Source organism: Danio rerio, chromosome 19 (genome assembly GCF_049306965.1).
Source record: "Danio rerio strain Tuebingen ecotype United States chromosome 19, GRCz12tu, whole genome shotgun sequence".
NCBI classification, from domain to species: Eukaryota; Metazoa; Chordata; class Actinopteri; order Cypriniformes; family Danionidae; genus Danio; species Danio rerio.
In genome coordinates this window covers 45,841,755-45,861,437 of record NC_133194.1, presented here as the reverse complement: position 1 = coordinate 45,861,437, position 19,683 = coordinate 45,841,755, and the positions used below count along the sequence as shown (strand labels likewise).

Below are 19,683 nucleotides of genomic sequence, written 5' to 3'. Positions count from 1 at the left end.
CACACACACACACACACACACACACACACACACACACACATACACACACACACATACACAGACAAACACAAGGCCTGCAGAAGCGCAAACACAGACACAAAGCAGGACTGCTGTGTTAACAGTAACCGTGGCGATACAGCCACACTGAGAAGACGACTAGTGTAGTGTACATTAATTATATCTTGAATCAAGGAATAGACGTATACATATAAGGAAAAAGAATAAATTATAAAGGAATAAATCAAGCATAATGTGTGAGGATGTGTGAATAGGTTAGCTGTTACTACTGTAATGTATATGAAGTAGCCTATATAGAGTCCATTTACGCATATAACAACAATTTTCTTTTTATAATGATAATTTATAAATTATCTACTAAGTTACAAAAGTTATTTTGAAGATTATATACATCAAATAACCTGACCTGCAGCCTAATGAAAGAAGTATAAAATACAAATATTGGTGAAATAATGTTTCCTTTTAACATTTAGCTATATAAAAAATTGAACAACATATACGCCTAAAACATTCTGAACTTCTAATTAAATACAATGATTGATTGTTTAATTTCTTTAAAGTACAAAACCTTTGCAAACTTAAGGATATTAGAAATTGATTTTAAATTAACCTATAATGAATTAATTGTTATGCTTAAATGGCATTTTAAAATATACTTAGTGTAAACATGCCTGACTAAGGAATTATATAGACCGGCCTATTTAATGTAGCCTATTAATAAGCCTATAATCAGTCAATATGCTTTATTTATTATTATTATTATTATTATTATTATTATTATTATTAATAGGCCTAATAATAATAATAATAATAATGGGTGTCACAATGGTGCAGTGGGTAGCTCGATCACCTCACTGCTAAATAAGTTGGTGGTTCATTCCGCTGTGGCGACCTCTGATTAATAAAGGGACTAAGCAAAAAAGAAAAGGAATGAATTAAAAAATAATAATAATAATTATAACAAAAACGTGTACCTTAAATTGCATGGGTATATTTTAGCAAAGCCAAAAAATATGGGTCGAAATGATTGATTTGTTGATTATCGATTAATTAATTGATTGTTTTTTTAGATATATGCTATGAAGATACTGTAAATAAAATCAAAACTCTATTTTTGATTAGTAGGCTTCATGTGTAACTTAATAAACATGTTTAGATAGCCTATGTTTATTTATATGAACCCTCAGATTTCAGATTTTCAAATAGTCTTATCTCACACAAATATTGTCCTAACAAAGTAGCCTGTTCATCAATGGAAAGCTTATTTATTTAGCTTTAAGACGATGATTTATCCTATAAATCTCAAATAAAAATATATGAAATTATTTTAGCCTACAAATATCAATACATAAAAGAAAATTCAACATATTCTAATGTATGAAACATGCATTTGGCTGCAGACACTTTTTTGTATTGCTTTCAAACCAAACCTCTTTCAACCAGTGGATGGGTATGGGATGTCCTCCTCGTTAATATAGTCAAACAAACCCGTGTGTGTGTGTGTGTGTGTGTGTGTGTGTGTGTGTGTGTGCGTGCGTGCGTGTGTGTGTGTCTGTCTCTTCTGTGTGTGTGTGTGTGTGTGTGTGTGTGTGTGTGTGTGTGTGTGTGTGTGTGTGTGTGTGTGTGTGTGTGTGTGTGTGTGTGTGTGTGTCAGCTCTCTGTGTTACCGGGGAGACGCTCCAGCAGCAGGATGCGGAGTATCCGGTAACGCGCTCGTAGCTTTTCCAAAAGATGCGGCTTCGCGATATCTTCCCGCTACCGCAAGTCTGACAGACGCTGATTGAATATCCTGTGCCCGATTTAAAACTTTCAATGCTTTTTTAAAACTTTCTCGATTCTTCAAGGACAGGTTTTTCTTTTATTTTGAGGTGAGCGTTGATTTGATCATGCTTGACCCTTTCATTATTTTGTAAACCCTCTGGACAGCTCTGTAGGACAGTATGGGCAGTCAATCAAACTCATGCATTGATCATTTCTGCACAAATCCCGATGGAACGGCGAGAAACGGAACAGAATGACGCCGGTGTGGAATCAGCGACCGGGGCGAGAGCCACCGAGACCCAGATGGGGACTCGCAGGTGCGTTCAGATCATTAATTAATAAATAAATGCATGCAAATAAAAGGGTCAGTATCTGTAAAGGTTTAACCAGGTCAGTTAACTAGTCCACACTCGCAGGTTCGAAAGACTACACTGCAAAAAAATGCTTTTCTCACTTTTTGTCTTGTTTCTAGTTCAAATATCTACAAATTCTTAAATCAAGAAGCATTTTCTAGTCAAGCAAAACACATTGTCTTGTTTTAAGAAATAACATGCCAAAATAAAGTGAGTTTTTCCTTAAATCAAGCAATAATATAATATAAAAGAATATAAAATAATCTGCCAATGGGGTAAGCAAAATAATCTTGTTTTTCGATTTGTGATAAGATTATTTTGCATACGCCATTGGCAGATTATTTTACTTGATTTAAAGAAAAACTCTCTTCATTTTGGCATATTATTTCTTAAAACAAGACAATATGTTTTGCTTGTCTAGAAAATGCTTCTTGATTCGAGAACCTTTAGACATTTGGACTAAAACAAGACAAAAAATCTAAGTAAGAAAAGCATTTTTTGCAGTGTATTAGAAGATTAAGTTAATTGTGTGCCATTAAATGCATCATAAATGTGAATCAGCGACCTTAAGAATATGCTGTTATAATAATCAACGTTATTTTTATATTTTAATGTCATTATATTTTACATTAAAGTGACAATTCACACAGAAATAAAAATGGATGAGTGAGTTGTCGCATGTTTCCTTTTATCTGCTAAACACAAAATGAGTTTGTTTGTTTATATACTTTATTGTCCCTCAAGGGGAAAATTTCCTGTAGACTCACCCAGCACTTCAGCAGGTTCTGACTCAATAACAATTTAAAAGAATAAGTCAACATGCAAAGAATTACACACACTATTGTTCAGTGTTCAATAGTCTGATTGACACTGGAATAAAAGAGTTCTTAAATCTGCTCCGTTTCCAGCGGAAAGTTCTGTATCTTCTTCCAGAAGGTAAAAGTTCGTAAGATGGGAAGAGTACATGAGGTGGGTTAGATTAGGTAAATTCTTTTAGCTTCAGTCAGAGTGCATTGCTCGTAGTGTTTGTATATTAATAAAAGTTTCAGATCCTATTAGTCTTGTAGCAGTTCTGATAATATTAAACATTTTTGATTTCAGATTTACAGAAAGATTGCCATACCATGTAGATAGACCATACCTGATAACACTTTTAAACACAGTTTGATAAAATAAGTACATGATTTTCTTATCAACACCATAAAACCGTTATTTTGTTATTTTGAAAATAAAAGTAATAAAACACTATAATAGGAAAAACAAATACTATGAAAATCAATTGTTCCAGGTTTAATTTTTTTTTATTTAAATGTCATATTTTTACTGTACATTAAAGTGATAGTTCACCCAAAAATGAAATTTATTTAATATTTATTAGTCAATTTTAAGTCTTATTTGAGTCAGGTATGTTTAAACCTGTAACCATTGACTTCTATAGGGAAAACAAATGTTTTGGAAATCAATGGTAATGCTTATAACATTTTACAAAATATCTTCTTTTGTGTTCATCAGAAAAACAGATACTCAAACAGGCTTGTGACTATAGTGAAGAATGAGTAAATGATGACAGAATAGGTTTTCTTTTTGTGTGAACTATTAAATAAATTGATCACAAACAATTTACAATTGTGACGTGCTTAAATATGATTTCTGCAAAGCAAGAACTCAAATCAGGCTTAATTAATATGCTTAATCAGTTTTACAATAACATTGCTTTGTAATTGAAAACCTATGGGGTCCCTTGGATGGCTCCTCTTAAAAAACACCCCTTGTTAAAACTATTGGATGACTCTCAAGGAACACGGGGATTGGTTTCTAAACTATACACATACTTTTCGGAAAAAATGTACCTCCCTCTGTCATTAGACTCCTCTTGGAGATCAGATATCTCAGAACTGTCTCCCACCTTTGACTGGGATGAAGTCTGGGCAATGGTAATGCTTGCGTCCAGAAATCCTGATCATCAACAGATTCACTTAAACTTCATCCATAGGACTTATATTACTCCACGCAAACTTTATAGCATGAAGCTTAAACCTGATCCTAAATGCACTCTCTGTCACACAGGTGAAATTGGTACATTCTTTCACATGATTTGGGACTGTCCTGGGCTTGGTTACTTTTGGAATATGGTTAAACAAAATTTATCTTCACTACTAAACGTTTCAATCCCTCTCGCCCCCTCTATTTTCATCTTAAATGATTTTTCTGGCATTCAACTTAATAAAACTCAAAAGCGAGTGTTTTTAGCTGGCTTGACTGCAGCCAAGAAAATAGTTGCAACAAGATGGAAGCCCCCTCATTCTCTTAATCATCATTTTTGGATTAATACTTTTATTGACATTGTATATATGGAAATGTCCACTGCTCGCATCCATGGTGCAAGAGAGGACACCATCAGACTTTGGGCGCAAACTTTACACAGACTTAAAGATTTACTAACTTGAATCCATGAGACATCAAAAAGCATGATCTTCTGGCTCCAGGCTTTTTTATTTTATTTTTTTTTATTAATTTTTTTTCCCCTCATTTATTATTTATTAGAATTATGTTTTATTATTACATTATTTTTACTTTTTTTTTCTTTTCTTTTCTTGTTTTTCTCTTTTCATAGTAATTTAAGGTTCCCTGTTTGGGCTTCTAATAACGTTCATTGTCGTAGACCTTTTTCAGCACAGTTTTAAATACCTATCTCTATGTGTATATCACCATTTTTCTATTTAATTTTTTATTTTCGATTGGTTTATTCTTAACCTTACTTAACACTAAGTACAGATTTGGCTCATTGCCTTTTTGGTTTTGAAATTTGTTTTATTTATGTGTATGCATGTGTGCATATTTATATGGGTATGTGTATGTATGTGTGCATGTATGCATATCTGGGTGTATGTGTGTTTGTTTGTATGTGTACGTGCATATATGTATGTGTATGTATGTATGTGTGTGCATATATGTATATATGTATTAATTTATTTTATTTGTCATTTTTATTTGCAATAGTATGTCCTTGTCATTATTCTTCCGTTTTTCCTTTTTACTGATAACATTGTTGTCAAGGCTGATGCTATTATTGATACTATTATTTAACAACTGTATATTGGTTTATGTATGTATATCTACACATTCTGTTTCATGCTGATTGTCTACGGCATGTTTTTCTGTGTTCAAAAAATACAAAATAAAAGAAAAATTTGATGGAGAGGAACATTGCTTTGTAACGTTCTCAATGTTGACTGCTTCCACTGCAAAAAATGCTTGCATGAGTTTTTGTCTTGTTTCTAGTCCAAATATCTAAAAATTCTTAAATTACAAAACATTTACAAGCAAGAAATATTGTCTTGTTTTAAGTAACAACATGCCAAAATTAAGTGGTTTTTGGTTAAAATTGACAAAATAATCTTGTTTTTCCTTTTTGACATATTCAGCTTTCCACTTTTGCTTGTTTTAAGGAAAAACTCTCTTAACTTTGACTTAATATTTCTGTAAACAAGACAATATGTGTTGCTTGTTGAAAATGCTTCTTGATATAAGAATGTTTAGATATTGCGACTAGAAACAAGACAACGTCTAAGTAAGACAAGCATTTTTTGCAGTGTTTGGTGTTTAATCTCTTACTGTACATCCACTTAAAGACGTGTGTTTAGCGAGTGCATGGAAAGTAAGAAAGAAAGAAAGTAAAGAAAGACAGAAAGCAAGCTGCGTCCAGAGTAAAGTGATCCGGCACGATCAGATTTGATCCTTTTCCGTTACCCCTGGAGCATGAGGTGCAATTTGAGAATCTGCATGTCTCGGCATTGCTCCTCAATACACACCTGCTCTTAATTATTCATGTGGCACACTTCCTCTTTAATTCATCTTGTATACGCTTTTTTTAAGGGGGGGTTACAAAATCTGATCATGCAGTTTTGTGTGCTGCGTGCGCTCTTGGTGAACACAGCATGTCTTTGGACACCTAACATTAAATAATTAACCCAGGATAACATCACTGATGCTGCTGATCTGATGTACTTAACAATGGACATTTTTATTGCCATTTTTAAGAAGCTCCATGTGAAAAATATTTGTAAATGAACAGTTTTCTGTATTTGGGGATTCATGTTTGTTCACTTATTTACGTTTTGGATTGAATTTTGAGTTCTTGATCTTTCTTTCAAAAGCTTTTGATGCTGAAAAGTGACTCTTGCTGACATTTTTAATAGTTTAATGTGATATATTGTCTGTGTTTGTGTTGTAAACTACTGTACAAAAACCAGGCACCAAACCTTTTTTCTATTACATGCAGACTTAACTCTCTCTATATTATTTCTTAAACCATATCTTGTCCCAAACTACTAATGTACCAATAAAAGTCATTTAGTCGACTTTTGATGTTGAAAATGAAACACTGCAGATTAAAGTAGAGATAAAACTTCCATAGTGCAATTCGCAACTGTAAATAAACAGAAAACCCCATGTGAATTGCTCACTGCTCCAAATGAGCTCACTGGTCGAATGAACCATAATTCATTCATCAATTTTCCTTCGGCTTCGTCGCTGATTATCAGGGGTCACCACAGCAGAATGAGCACTGAGCCACCGTGCCGCCTTGAACCAAAATAAATATTGAAATTTACCTTGTGAAAACATCTTGAAACATCTCTGAAACAAAAATTCACCATGGTAATGATTAAAGTTACTAAATAACTACCTAGAAAGTGTGTTCGTTTTATAGTCACTAAAAAGCTGCAACCCAGCAAGCATCTTTTGTTTTTAAAAGATGTCTAATAAACGTTTACACATAGTTGTCTTGGCTAAAACAATATCAAATTTGGGCTGTCATTAAAAATCTGAAAAGGCCAAAACTAGACTAGTCATCAAATAAACCTAAATGAATGACATATAAAGTCTGTCTAATCTGTGTTTTTGACGAGTAGAATAGGTTTGGGCTAATTAAACACAAAATCGTTTGCTAGAAACTCACTTCACTTTTCTTCATTGCAATCTCAAAGTTCAAAACCAATGCAAGTACACTAGACAGTAACTCTCATGGGAGCTTTCTGGCATTTCAGGTGCACAGCCAGGTGTGAACCAAGTGCGAAACCATCATTTTTTAACTTTGTGTCTACATTTTGTTAATGCTGATGATTTGTGAGTGTGCAGAATTCAGCACTGAACTAAAAGTCCAGTGTTTTAAAGCCATCAGTGGATTCTGACTACTTTAAATGTGAACAGAAATGTTCAAAGTCACCATGAAATCAAAATGTACTCTTATTTTTAGATGTATTTAGTAATTCTTTAATATATAGTAATTCATTTGACCTTACAAACTTTAATCAAATAACATAACCTTCCTGTCACATGGAATTACTTCATGGGCGGTACTATCAGTGATTTATTACAGAACTATTAGTCCTTTAGGGGCAGTTTTGGGGTGGCGCAATCAGTTTTTAGGGCGTGGCTATCCGTCATTTAGGAGTGGGACTATCAGTGATTTAGGGCGTGGCTATCAGTTCTTTAGGGGTGGGACGATCAGTGATTTAGGGCAAGGCTATCAGTTCTTTAGGGGTGGGACTATCAGTGATTTAGGACAGAACAATTTGTCCTTTAGGGGCAGTTTTGGGGTGGCACAATCAGTTTTTAGGGTGTGGCTATCCGTCATTTAGGAGTGGGACTATCAGTGATTTAGGGCGGGGCTATCAGTTCTTTAGGGGTGGGACTATCAGTGATTTAGGGCGGGGCTATCAGTCCTTTAGGGGTGGGACTATCATTGATTATGGGCGGGGCTATCAGTCTTTTAGGGGCGGGACTATCAGTAATTTAGGGCAGGGCTATCAGTCCTTTAGGGCAAGGAATATCAGTGATTTAGGGCAGGACTATTAGTCCTTTAGGGGTGGGACTATCAGTGATTTAGGGCGGGGCTATCAGTCCTTTACAGGGCTATCAGTCCTTTAGGAGTGGGACTATCAGTGAATTAGGGCAGGGCTTTCAGTCCTTTAGGGGCGGGACTATCAGTCATTTGGGGTGGTGCAATCAGTTCTTTCGGGCGTGGCTATCAGTCCTTTAGAAGTGGGACTATCAGTGAATTAGGACAGGGCTTTCAGTCCTTTAGGGGCGGGACTATCAGTCATTTGGGGTGGTGCAATCAGTTCTTTCGGGCGTGGCTATCAGTCCTTTAGTGCCTGGAATATTAGTGATTTAGGCCAGAACTATTATTCCTTAAGGGGCGGGACTATCAGTCATTTGGGGTGGTGCAATCAGTTCTTTCGGGCGTGGCTATCAGTCCTTTAGGAGTGGGACTATCACGGATTTAGGGCAGGGTTATTAGTCCTTTAGGGTGGGGTTATTAGGGCATGTCTTGCTTTTGCTCTGAGTTTGTCCATTCATCAGTCTCCCTTCATTTTGTTAACAACACCATCTTTCATTAACCCAATCGGTTCCTGAAGAACGAAACAATGCACCACCCCACAATTTTTCTAATTTCAGGACCATTTCAAGGCCATGTACACCACAAAAGTAGAATAAAAACGACTATCTTTTCTTTCCATTTCATGGCAAATCAACAGAATTTATTGAGTTAACAGACATGGCTGTGATTGGCTGCTTCACTCAGTGCTGCAATAAACATCCCAAATACAAACCTTTCAAGAGTGCAAATATAAATACGGATATATTCTATTTTACCAATATCCTTTTACAACAGCTTTAACTGGGACAGCTCTTGCTGTGCCTGATTACCTGCATCCTAACAACGCTCTCATATATCCTTATCCATGTTTATATGTTCCAGATCAAAGGATTAAACTGCCAAAATGCCCAAACGCTGCTCCTCGGCAGCCTCTTCAATCTTACCTGCACAGGTCCAGACCTCGAAGGCCCCCAACTGACTTTGGGTCTTCAGAAAGCCCTGTGTTTCACTGGGAGGAATCAGGGGTTCCCAGAGCGAGTGGCTACCATTCCAGACACGCAGAATCAAGCCCGGTGCGTCCACGAATCGTGACAGTAGTGCGGCCGTGTGGAAATGACAGCGTGCGTAAGATCTCACTGCTGTTAAACCGCCGTGCGGTGCAGACGTTTGAGCAGCTGATGGCAGACGTCTCTGAGGCGCTTGGCTTTCCATGTTGGAACAACTCCCGAATAAGGCGCCTTTTTAGCCCTATGGGACGAGAGATTCACAGTCTGTCAGACTTTTTCCGCTTTGACCATGCCTTCATGGCCTTTGGGAATAGCAGACCTTCTCTTGAAGAGGTGCAAGCAGCACTGGACGAGCTATACCCAGAAAACCCAGTCCACTGCGAGCACCTTCTGAGGATTTGGGAGCGTATCCTGAGACCCAAGGCCACTAAAGCGGATAGTGGTTTCCATGACGATGATCCCGCGGGTGAGATGGTTTTACACGATCAGCAACCCAATGTCAACAACTTACAGCCTGTTGGAAGACAAAAGGAAAAGGCGAAGAGAGAAAAGCAAAGAGATCTGTGGAGGAGGAAAGAAGAAGAGAAGGAGCCAAAGAAGGAGGAGAGAAAGAGAGAAGCGGTCTACTGCCGGAGCTGTCGAGGATGTGGACCTCCTATTCCTCCTATCAGGCCAAAAAAAACAGCAGAAAAGCTTACTGCCAATAACAAATCTGCTCCTCAAACCCAGGACTTGGAGACCATATCTGAGCATGATGCTAACAAGCAAGAAACTGTATTAAAAGATGATAACGTACCTCCTGACGGTGCTGAGGTTTCACTGGAGGACATCGAGCGCTGTTATATCATGGGTCGTGTTGTAGGAGATGGGAACTTTGCGGTGGTCAGGGAGTGTCGTGTTCGTGGTCTTACTGAAACATTCGCGATGAAGATCGTAGACAACGCAAAGCTGCAGGGACGCGGTCACATGGTCCAGAATGAGATCGCTCTGCTGCGTAGCCTGGAGCATCCGCGGCTCATCCAGCTGTTTCGTTCCCATCACACGGACACTCATGTTTATCTGCTGATGGAGCTGGTCAGCGGTGGAGATCTGTTCGATGCCATCACTCAGAGCGGCAGGTTTACTGAGCCTAGCGCTGCGTGCATGGTCAGAGACATCAGCCAGGCCCTGGAGTACATCCATGACAAGAGCATCGCTCACAGAGACATCAAACCCGAAAACCTGCTGGTGAGAGAGATAAGAGTTCAGGCTGATTACAAGAGTTACAGCCATGAGCAAAACCAGTCTGCAACAAGCAGATTTACTACATTACAAACTTATATTTGAAGCACAGGAGTATATTAAAATCAGACCAAAATACAAGATTTTAATACAAGAAAATACAGAACAACATCATGAAGAATACACTTAATAATATTTAATATACAATAATCATAATATAATAATTTTATATATATATATATATATATATATATATATATATATATATATATATATATATATATATATATACATATCTCAATAGAAAGAAAGAAAGAAAGAAAGAAAGAAAGAAAGAAAGAAAGAAAGAAAGAAAGAAAGAAAGAAAGAAAGAAAGAAAGAAAGAAAGGTGGATGGATGGATGTATGGATAAAAGGAAAGAAAGAAATGAATAAACATTGGTGGAAGTAGAGGAAGGAGGGATGGGTGGATAAAAGGAATAAAGGATGAAATGATGGAATAAAGGATGGATGGATAAAAGAAAAGATGGATGGAAGGAACATATAATAGATGAAAGAAAGAAAGAAAGAAAGAAAGAAAGAAAGAAAGAAAGAAAGAAAGAAAGAAAGAAAGAAAGGATTGATGGATTTAAGAAAAGAAAAATGAATAAATAATGGATGGAAGTAAAGGAAGGAGGGATAGGTGGATAAAAGGAATGAATGATGGAAGGAAGGATGGAGAAAGGGATGGATGGATAAAAGAAAAGATGGATGGAAGGAACATATAATAGATGAAAGAAAGAAAGAAAGAAAGAAAGAAAGAAAGAAAGAAAGAAAGAAAGAAAGAAAGAAAGAAAGAAAGAAAGAAAGAGAAAAAAAAGAAATAATGAATGGATGTAAGGAAAGAAAGAGAGAAATTAATGAATAATGGATGGAAGTAAAGGAAGGAGGGATGGTGGATAAAATGAATAAAGAATGAAAGGATGGAATAAAGGATGGATGGATGAGAAAAAAATAAATGAAGGATGGAAGGAAGGCTGGAGAAAGGGATATATGGATAAAAGAAAAGATGGATGGAAGGAACATATAATAGAAAGAAAGAAAGAAAGAAAGAAAGAAAGAAAGAAAGAAAGAAAGAAAGAAAGAAAGAAAGAAAGAAAGAAAGAAAGAAAGAAAGAAAAAAAGAAAAAAGAATGGAAAAAAGAATGAAGGGTGGAAGTATGGAATAAAGAAAGGATGGAAGGAACAAATGATGGATGGTTGGAAGGATGGATTCATGAAAGGAATAATGGATGGATGAAAGAAAAGATGGAAGGAACAAAGAATAGATGATAGATGGATGAAAGAAAGATGGATGAAAGTAAGTAAGAAAGAAAGACAAAAGACAGAAAGGAAGCAAGGATGGAACAAATGATGGATGGATGGATTAAAGAAAAAAAGGAATGAAGGATGGAAGGAAGGATAAATGGATGGATGAAAGAAAAAGATGGATAGAAGGAACAAAGAATAGATAGATAGATAGATAGATAGATAGATAGATAGATAGATAGATAGATAGATAGATAGATAGATAGATAGATAGATAGATAGATAGATAGATAGATAGATAGATAGATAGATAGATAGATAGATAGATAGATAGATAGATGAAAGAAAGAAAGAAAGAAAGAAAGAAAGAAAAATATGGATGAAAGAGAGCAAAAGAAAGAAAAAGTTATGGAACAAAGGATAGATGGTGAAATGGATGGATTAAAGAATGGAAAATATGGAGGACAGAAGGAGTGATGGATGACTGAAAGAAAAGATGGATGGAAGGAACAAAGAATGGATGGATAGATTGATGAAAGAGAGCGAAAGAATGAGCGAAAGAAAGAATAGTTGGATGGATGGATTAAAGGAAGAAAGGAATGAAGGATGGATGGAAGGAAGAAAAGATGAATGGAAGGAACAAAGAATGAGTGGATGGAAGGATGAAAGAAAAAAGAAAGAAAGGATGGATAAATACTATACATCAGGCTGCATGAAAGATCTCGTCATATTTCTTATTTAAACATTTCTTATTATCAATTAATAAGTGATTTGAACAGATGTTTTGCAGAAGTCTGTAAGAGTATAGGTATGACTGGATTTGCTCGTTTTGACTTCTGGTATCATTCGAGTCTAGTTACAGTATTTTACCTGTTCAAGAACTACTGGTTATTTTAATGCATTATCAGAATCATATACACACCGGCGCTTAGATGCATGTTGGAAGAGGTGCATAGCGCCACCCTTTGGGAAAACTAGCTCATTACCCGAGAAGCTACTTTTGTATTGCTTGTTTTGAAAAAATAGTCATGCATTAAAAAATGTGAACATTATTATAGCCCGCTAACATCACATAAGGTATACTGATATCATATTGTTTTTGACTGAATCTAAGGTACAGCGGCATGGCAATGGCAGCCTGAATCTGAAGCTGGCTGATTTTGGATTGGCTTTGGTGGTAAAAGAGCCCGTTTTCACCGTCTGTGGCACGCCTACATATGTTGCTCCAGAGATACTTGCTGAAACAGGTGAAGTGTGAACACTGATTATTATATGAGAGACTAAATTTGTGTACCAGACTAGTAGATCTTATTGAATTTGCAAGATTAAAACATTTTATTTTATTGATTTTATTGAGGTTTTTAGTTACTATCAAAATCATTCTCCATAAATCCGCTGTACTTCTGCATAGAAATAGCCAAAAATTCTGTCTGGTCCTAGATTTAGTTATGAATTACATTTGAAGTAACTGATCCAACACTGGCTCCAGCTCTGTCTTAAACTATAAACAAGACATATCTTGAGGTGCAGTGTCAGATATTTGCAGTCTTCATCATGTGTGTGTGTGAATAGGCTACGGTGTTGGAGTGGATGTTTGGGCGATGGGAGTGATTCTGTTTGTGCTGCTGAGTGGCTTTCCTCCATTCCGCAGTCCAGACCGAAATCAGGAGGAACTTTTTCGTCTCATCCAGAAGGGAGAAGTCCACTTTCTGTCCCCTTACTGGGACAATGTGTCTGAAGGTGAGATGCTGAGCTTTACAGATTCAAAGATTTGAAGGAAAAGTTCAGACTAAAATGAAAATTCCCACATCGTTTATTTACTCACACTCAAGTGCTTCGAAACTTTTGTGAATTTCTTTCTTCTGTTGAACATAAAAGAAGATATTCTGAAGAATGTTGGAAGTAGCCACTAGAGGTCTGCATTCTCGCGGTTGTACTACGGTAGCCGCGGGACCCGACCACATTTCTGCAGCGCGGGAATAAATTTCTGAATAAAGCTCTGCAGCGGACGGTAACGGGTTTAATTTTGGATGGGAGTGGGCGGTTCAACAATATCGCTCTCGGCTCCCAAGCAAGTGAGCACGCGCATGTATATGTGTGAAAGAGACAGCATGATGCTGCATTTAGCTTGTTTGTTGATGTCTGTGTGTGTGCGAATGAGAGAGAGAGCTTTGTGCTCTCTCTCTCTCTCTCTGTGTGTGTGTGTGTGTGTGTGAGAATGAAAGAGAGAGCGAGACACTGTCTGTGTGTGTGTGTGTTTATACAGACAGAGTGTTATAGGCTGTTTGTAGTCTCTATAGCTGGGTGGTTTTCAGTTTTGTTCCCCCCCCCCGTCCGTTAGCAGTAACGGGCGCGGCTGGTAGAAAATGGGGCGGGTTGGGCAGCGGGACAACAAATGCTTAATATAAGCGGGAGCGGTCGGGTTCGGGCTAAAACCTGGCGGGTGCGGGTGGGAGCGGGATTCAAAATTTAGTCCCACGCAGATCTTTAGTAGCCACTGACATCCATAGGAGCAACAAAAAAATACTATGGAAGTTAATGGCTGTTTTTTTCCAGCACTGTTCAGTGTATCTTATATTGTGTTCAGCAGAAGAAAGAAAGTTTTGAGCATGAGGAAATAATGACAGAATTTTCATTTTTTGAGTGAACTATTCCTTTAAAAGGTGTAATATGCAATGTTTTGAATAAAGGGAAAGTCCTTACCCCAGGTGGAGGAGTTCAAGTATCTTAGGGTTTTGTTTACGAGTGAGGGAAGGATGGAACGTGAGATTGACAGGCGGATTGGTGAAGCGGCAGGAGTAATGCAGTCGATGTACCGATCCATTGTGGTAAAGAAAGAGCTGAGCCGAAAGGCAAAGCTCTCGATTTACTGGCCAATCTACGTTCCTAATCTCACCTATGGTCATGAGCTTTGGGTTATGACCGAAAGGACAAGATCTCGGATACAAGCGGCCGAAATGACTTTCCTTTGCAGGGTGGCAGGGTGCACTCTTATAGATAGGGTGAGTAGCTCTGACACCTAGGAGGAGCTCAGAGTAGAGCCACTGCTCCTCCATATCGAGAGAAGCCAGCTGAGGTGGCTCAGGCATCTGTTCCAGGATGCATACCTGAGTGTTCCAGGCATGTCTCACTGGGAGGAGGCCTCAGGGAAGACTCAGGACACGCTGGAGCGACTATGGGCGTACTCACACTATGCTATCTGAACCGTGCACAGGCCCGTTTCCCAGATTGATTCCCAGAACTGAAGACGAGACGTGCCTTTTAATGGACTGTTTCATATGGATTTATTGATCATTCTTACCGTTCAATGAACGCAAACTGTCGTGGTTTATTAAAAACACAAACCCCTTACTGCATGACAGCTGCACCTTTAGCAAACCTCCTAATACCTGCAGCGTGAGGACTTAATGATTGTTTATGAGCATCAAAAAGTGTAACTGCATATCAAACGACTAAGATGATTTAAAGAAATGTCCACTGTGCTGAGCGAGAGCTCTTCTTAGGGTGCTTTCACACCTACACTTTTGTTTCGGAACCTGTCTCGTTTGCCCAGTTAGCGCGGTTCGTTTGGCATATGTGAAACCACTAATCGCTCTCGGATCCACGCCAAATCAATCGCTCCGAGATCGCTTGAATGAGATGGTCTCGGGTCGATTGAAACGAACTCTAGAGCAGATCGATTGCAGTGAGAAAGCGTTTCGATCCGAGCACGGTTATATCACTGTGTTTTATGGATATAATAGGCATACGGCTATATGAAAAGAGAATTATGAGTAGGGCGGGAAGTTTTGCGAGTCTCCGGACGCCCGCAAACGAATGATAATCTCCCGGTAATCTCGCGTCTCCCTCCCGGTCCTCAAATAGGCTACGTCGCGCACCCTTCTCACCCCTCCCCACCGCATCTCTCCTCAGACACATCGCGCGCGCACGCTGTCAAACACCACCAAACCACCACCTCTCCTGACAGCTTAGCGGGACTCTGGAAAGTTAACCCTGAAACTCTGACCAATGTGAAGAGAGTTTACTCGCACGTGACTTGTTTTAGCTCTTTTGGTCCGATTAGAAACTTTGCAGTGTGAAAGCAAACCGCTCCAAGAGCAAAGAGCAACAATGTAACATTTGTAATCTCTGTTTCGGAACAACTGAATCGATTCACAGGTGTGAAAGCATCCTTAAACTGTACAGCGCATCATCGATGACGAAAGCGTGCTCAGACCCGAATGCAATGTGAGTGCGGGCCTTTGGGGGATACGGGAGGGGTGACAAGCATGCTTCGGATTTGTTCAAGGCAACTGTACATAGTGTGAGTACGCCCTATGTCTCTTGACTGGCCTGGGAACACCTCAGGATCCCCCTGGAGGAGCTGGAGAAAGTGTCTGGGGAGAGGAAAATCTGGGGTTCTCTAGGACTGCTGCCCCCGCAACCCGGCTCCAAAAAAGCAGATGAAAATGAGATGAGAAATAAAGGAGACTGAACTGAAACTGATAATAATAGACCAAACGACTAAAATCAAGTCAAGTTAAACAGAGACTGGGGAAAGAAATATACAGGAGGGCTAATAACTCTTTAACTGTATATCTGTGTTTTCCAGGTGCTAAAGCTCTAGTCAGGTCTCTGTTGGAGGTGAACCCGAAAAAGCGACTGACTGCAAGTCAAACTTTGCAGGACGACTGGATTCAACATGCAACAACACAAAAAGACCATAAGGGGGCAATAAAGGCCACTGACTCCACAGCTGAGCGACGCAACCAGCATAAACTCAGCAGACAGGTGGAAAATGCTGAAAGCACGAAACACTCTCCAGTGACATTTCACACAGCACAAATACACGAAAACAGCAAATGTGTCCCAGATATAAACACAACTGACAGAAACCAGCAGATTCAGGAGACTCATAGCATACAGAGCAAGCAACAAAACTCATGCTATGAAGAAGAAGACGACACCACTACTGACCAGAAATATAACACAGATCAACACAAACCTGAGAAACCAGAACAGCAAGACATCGACACAAAACAAGAGAGACTTGCTGAGTAATGGGTTACTTGAAGGACACTTGAACATAACAGATTAAGCCTCATACATTTACATTTCAAGCATTTCCCATTAATTTTCCTTCATCTGGAACGGAAAAACTGAGCTCATTATTAAATATAAAGCACAGGGAATTGACAGGGAACATTTGATTATTACTAATTTTTCTATGTTACTTCTTTACACAAAGCTGACAGTGACAGAGGTGGTTGGCAGAGATGGTACTGTAACCTCAAAACCCCTGCACGGCATGCCTAAAACACAACTGTATGCTGAGATGTACACTCACCGGCCACTTTATTAGGTACACTTTACTAGTACCGGGTTGGACCCCCTTTTGCCCCCTTTTTGAGTACAGTGAACTCATTGTCATCTTCAAGAAACCAGTCTAAGATTATTCACGCTTTTAGACATGGCGCATTATTCTGCTGGTAGTAGCCATCAGAAGATGGGTACAATGGTGGTCATTAAGGGATGGACATGGTCAGCAACAATACTCAGGCAGGCTGTGGCGTTGACACGAGGCTCAATTGGTACTAATGGGCCCAAAGTGTGCCAAGAAAATATCCCCCACACCATTACACCATCACCACCCTGAACCATGGATTCAAGGCAGGATGGATTCATGCTTTCATGTTGTTGACGCCAAATTCTGACCCGACCATGCGAATGTTGCAGCAGAAATGGAGACTCATCAGACCAGGCAACGTTTCTCCAATCTTTTATTGTCCAGTTTTGGTGAGCCTGTGTGAATTGTAGCCTCAGTTTCCTGTTCTTAGCTGACAGGAGTGGCACCCGGTGTGGTCCTCTGCTGCTGTAGCCCATCCTCCTCAAAGTTGGACACACACTGGATATTTTCTCTTTTACGGACCATTCTCTGTAAACCCTAGAGATGGTTGTACATGAAAATCCCAGTAGATCAGTTTCTGAAATACTCAGATCAGCCCGCCTGGCACCAACCACCATGCCACGTTCAAAGTCACTTAAATGCCCTTTCTTTCCCATTATACAACAAATTTAACAATTGAAGTTGAACAGAAAATTCACGAGGGAGACAACAAGTATGGCAGTCTTTACATTAATCGATTCCTTAAGTACACATACAAACATTATTATTAGCAATTCTAGAATCACCCATGAACAAGAAACTAAAAGAAAATAGTTGATATATGGTCAGACCAAGTGATTAGGACAAAATATAACATATAGCTTAACACAACAATATACAATGTATTATACAACAATTAGCATCTTCTCTCTCTATCAGACCTAACACAGTACTGATGAGATCTACACTGATTCACATTTCTGGATTAGTTTTGAGGAACAAAAAAATCATCCACAGTGATGTTTATAATAGCATTATAACAAGGCTGTGCTTATAATAGGTTATAACTAGGCCCACACGGAATTTGCGCGCACAGAACTTCGCAGATTTCCGCAGATTTTTAGCCCATCATTAATTCTGTTTATTTACTTGAGTATATGTGTGTAAATCTATATTTATTCAGTTTTTAAATAAATTAAAGTAATATTACTGACTAATATGAAAATGTTCATCTAGTTTATGTACAGTTCAGTTTATAGAGTAATATTTTCAGTCTTTTAGTAGAGATGTTACATGATGGACTTGCTTTGTTTACCAAATAAAGTGAATCTAACTGGATTTGCATTTTAAACATTAAACACAAGTTAAAAAGATATTCTTTTTTTATTTGACATATCAAGGTTTTAGTTATGATACTCAAAATAATTCTGCAGAAATCCACAGATTTTTACCAAAACTCTCTGCAGAAATAGCAAAAAATGTCTGCAGATTCCGTCTGACCCTAGTTATAACACAGTTAAAACCACTCTTAGCTGAACACTTCTTAGCTAATAAATACAGAAATAATCAGGACATTGAAGTAACTATCACTAAGACTGGTCTGATTATGTTTTTTTTAAATAGTTTTTGTATTTGCACGCTTCTGATTATTCTCTGAATTGTCTTCTTTGTGATATTCGCAAAGAAATGCTGCAAGAAATGATAAACATTACGCTAAGGTTTGACGCTTGTTTTGTTTTTTTAAGAAGTATTGAAAATGCATGAGTCAAACTGGGCCAATGTGTGTGGCAATGTTAGTTAGCTAACAAGCTGAAAGTGTTTGGTATTATTTGTCTCTTTTCAGGTATTTATATTGCACATCTTTTAATTTGCTGCATTATTTTTCCACCTGTTTTTGTTAAAGTTGTATTGCAAATCTGAGGCCTCTTCAAAACACTGTTAATAATGTGTAAAGATAACACGATTAAACATTATTAGCTCGACGACTAATGTGTTTATGGTGCTAAAATGTTCATTTGTTGGTTTTCTGTTCACATTTTAATGTTGTTCATTGGTAAAATGACTCACTTTATTAAGTTATTTAATAATATTGTAAATAGTATTGAATAGTAATAGTAAATAAAAGTTTTTTAGCAAATAAAAGTTGAAAGATGTAGTTGTAGAATCAAAGTCTGGACACTGAATGACAGTTTTGCAGTTTAGATCTTTATTTAACCCATAGCTGCAACATAGGCTCCTTCTGAAAACGCAGCCCATATACATTTCTGGAGATCACGAATTATGTAGCCAGAGGTACGTATGGCTGCATTTAATCTTTAAAATGAACGCAATGGGGTGGTATGACGCAGTTCCTTTTCGTGCTTACCAGCTGACCGCTTACCTTCGTATGGATGGCTTTCTCATTGTTATTCCAGTGGCTTGCCGAGTATGTCAGCAAACTTGAGACGCACAGCGCAGTTGACCATGATGACAGGGTTCGAGTCTGGTGACAAACGGCTCTAGAAAGTAGGCAAGATGAAATACAGAAGTTAAAAATTGAAATAAACAAGTAAATAGCAGGGCGAGAATATGGTAAAATCTGAAAACGTGGTAAAAATCTGGGTTGCTTTTTTTGGGTTGCTTTTGAAAACACTGTCGGTTGGGTTTAGGAGAGGTGGTGGGCACTGGTCAATGGGAAGGAGGAGGGTGGGTGTAGTTAATCGTCCAGTTAGTCCGTCAGTCGATAGCGGCCTCTGGTGAATTTATGCGAGAAGAGCAGGTGTGAATGGCACTCGCGAGAGAAATGTGC

At 38.2% G+C, this 19,683-nt stretch overlaps 1 protein-coding gene across 1 annotated transcript; it reads left to right on the top strand.

Annotated features, from left to right (window-relative positions):
* Positions 1-1,678: 1,678 nt before the first annotated feature.
* dclk3 (doublecortin-like kinase 3) lies at positions 1,679-18,878 on the top strand. The gene is made up of 5 exons (XM_009294434.5): positions 1,679-2,096; positions 8,899-10,250; positions 12,645-12,777; positions 13,103-13,270; positions 16,122-18,878. The coding sequence occupies exons 1-5, from the start codon at positions 2,033-2,035 to the stop codon at positions 16,568-16,570; spliced, it is 2,166 nt and encodes a 721-aa protein (XP_009292709.1). The 5' UTR covers positions 1,679-2,032; the 3' UTR covers positions 16,571-18,878.
* Positions 18,879-19,683: the final 805 nt, after the last annotated feature.

Excerpts from the sequence above, each read along its gene's own strand:
- dclk3 (XM_009294434.5), top strand. The coding sequence starts at position 2,033 with ATGACGCCGGTGTGGAATCAGCGACCGGGGCGAGAGCCACCGAGACCC. Across the intron at positions 2,097-8,898 it reads ACCCAGATGGGGACTCGCAG|ATCAAAGGATTAAACTGCCA; the intron begins GTGCGTTCAGAT and ends TATATGTTCCAG. Across the intron at positions 12,778-13,102 it reads AGAGATACTTGCTGAAACAG|GCTACGGTGTTGGAGTGGAT; the intron begins GTGAAGTGTGAA and ends GTGTGTGAATAG.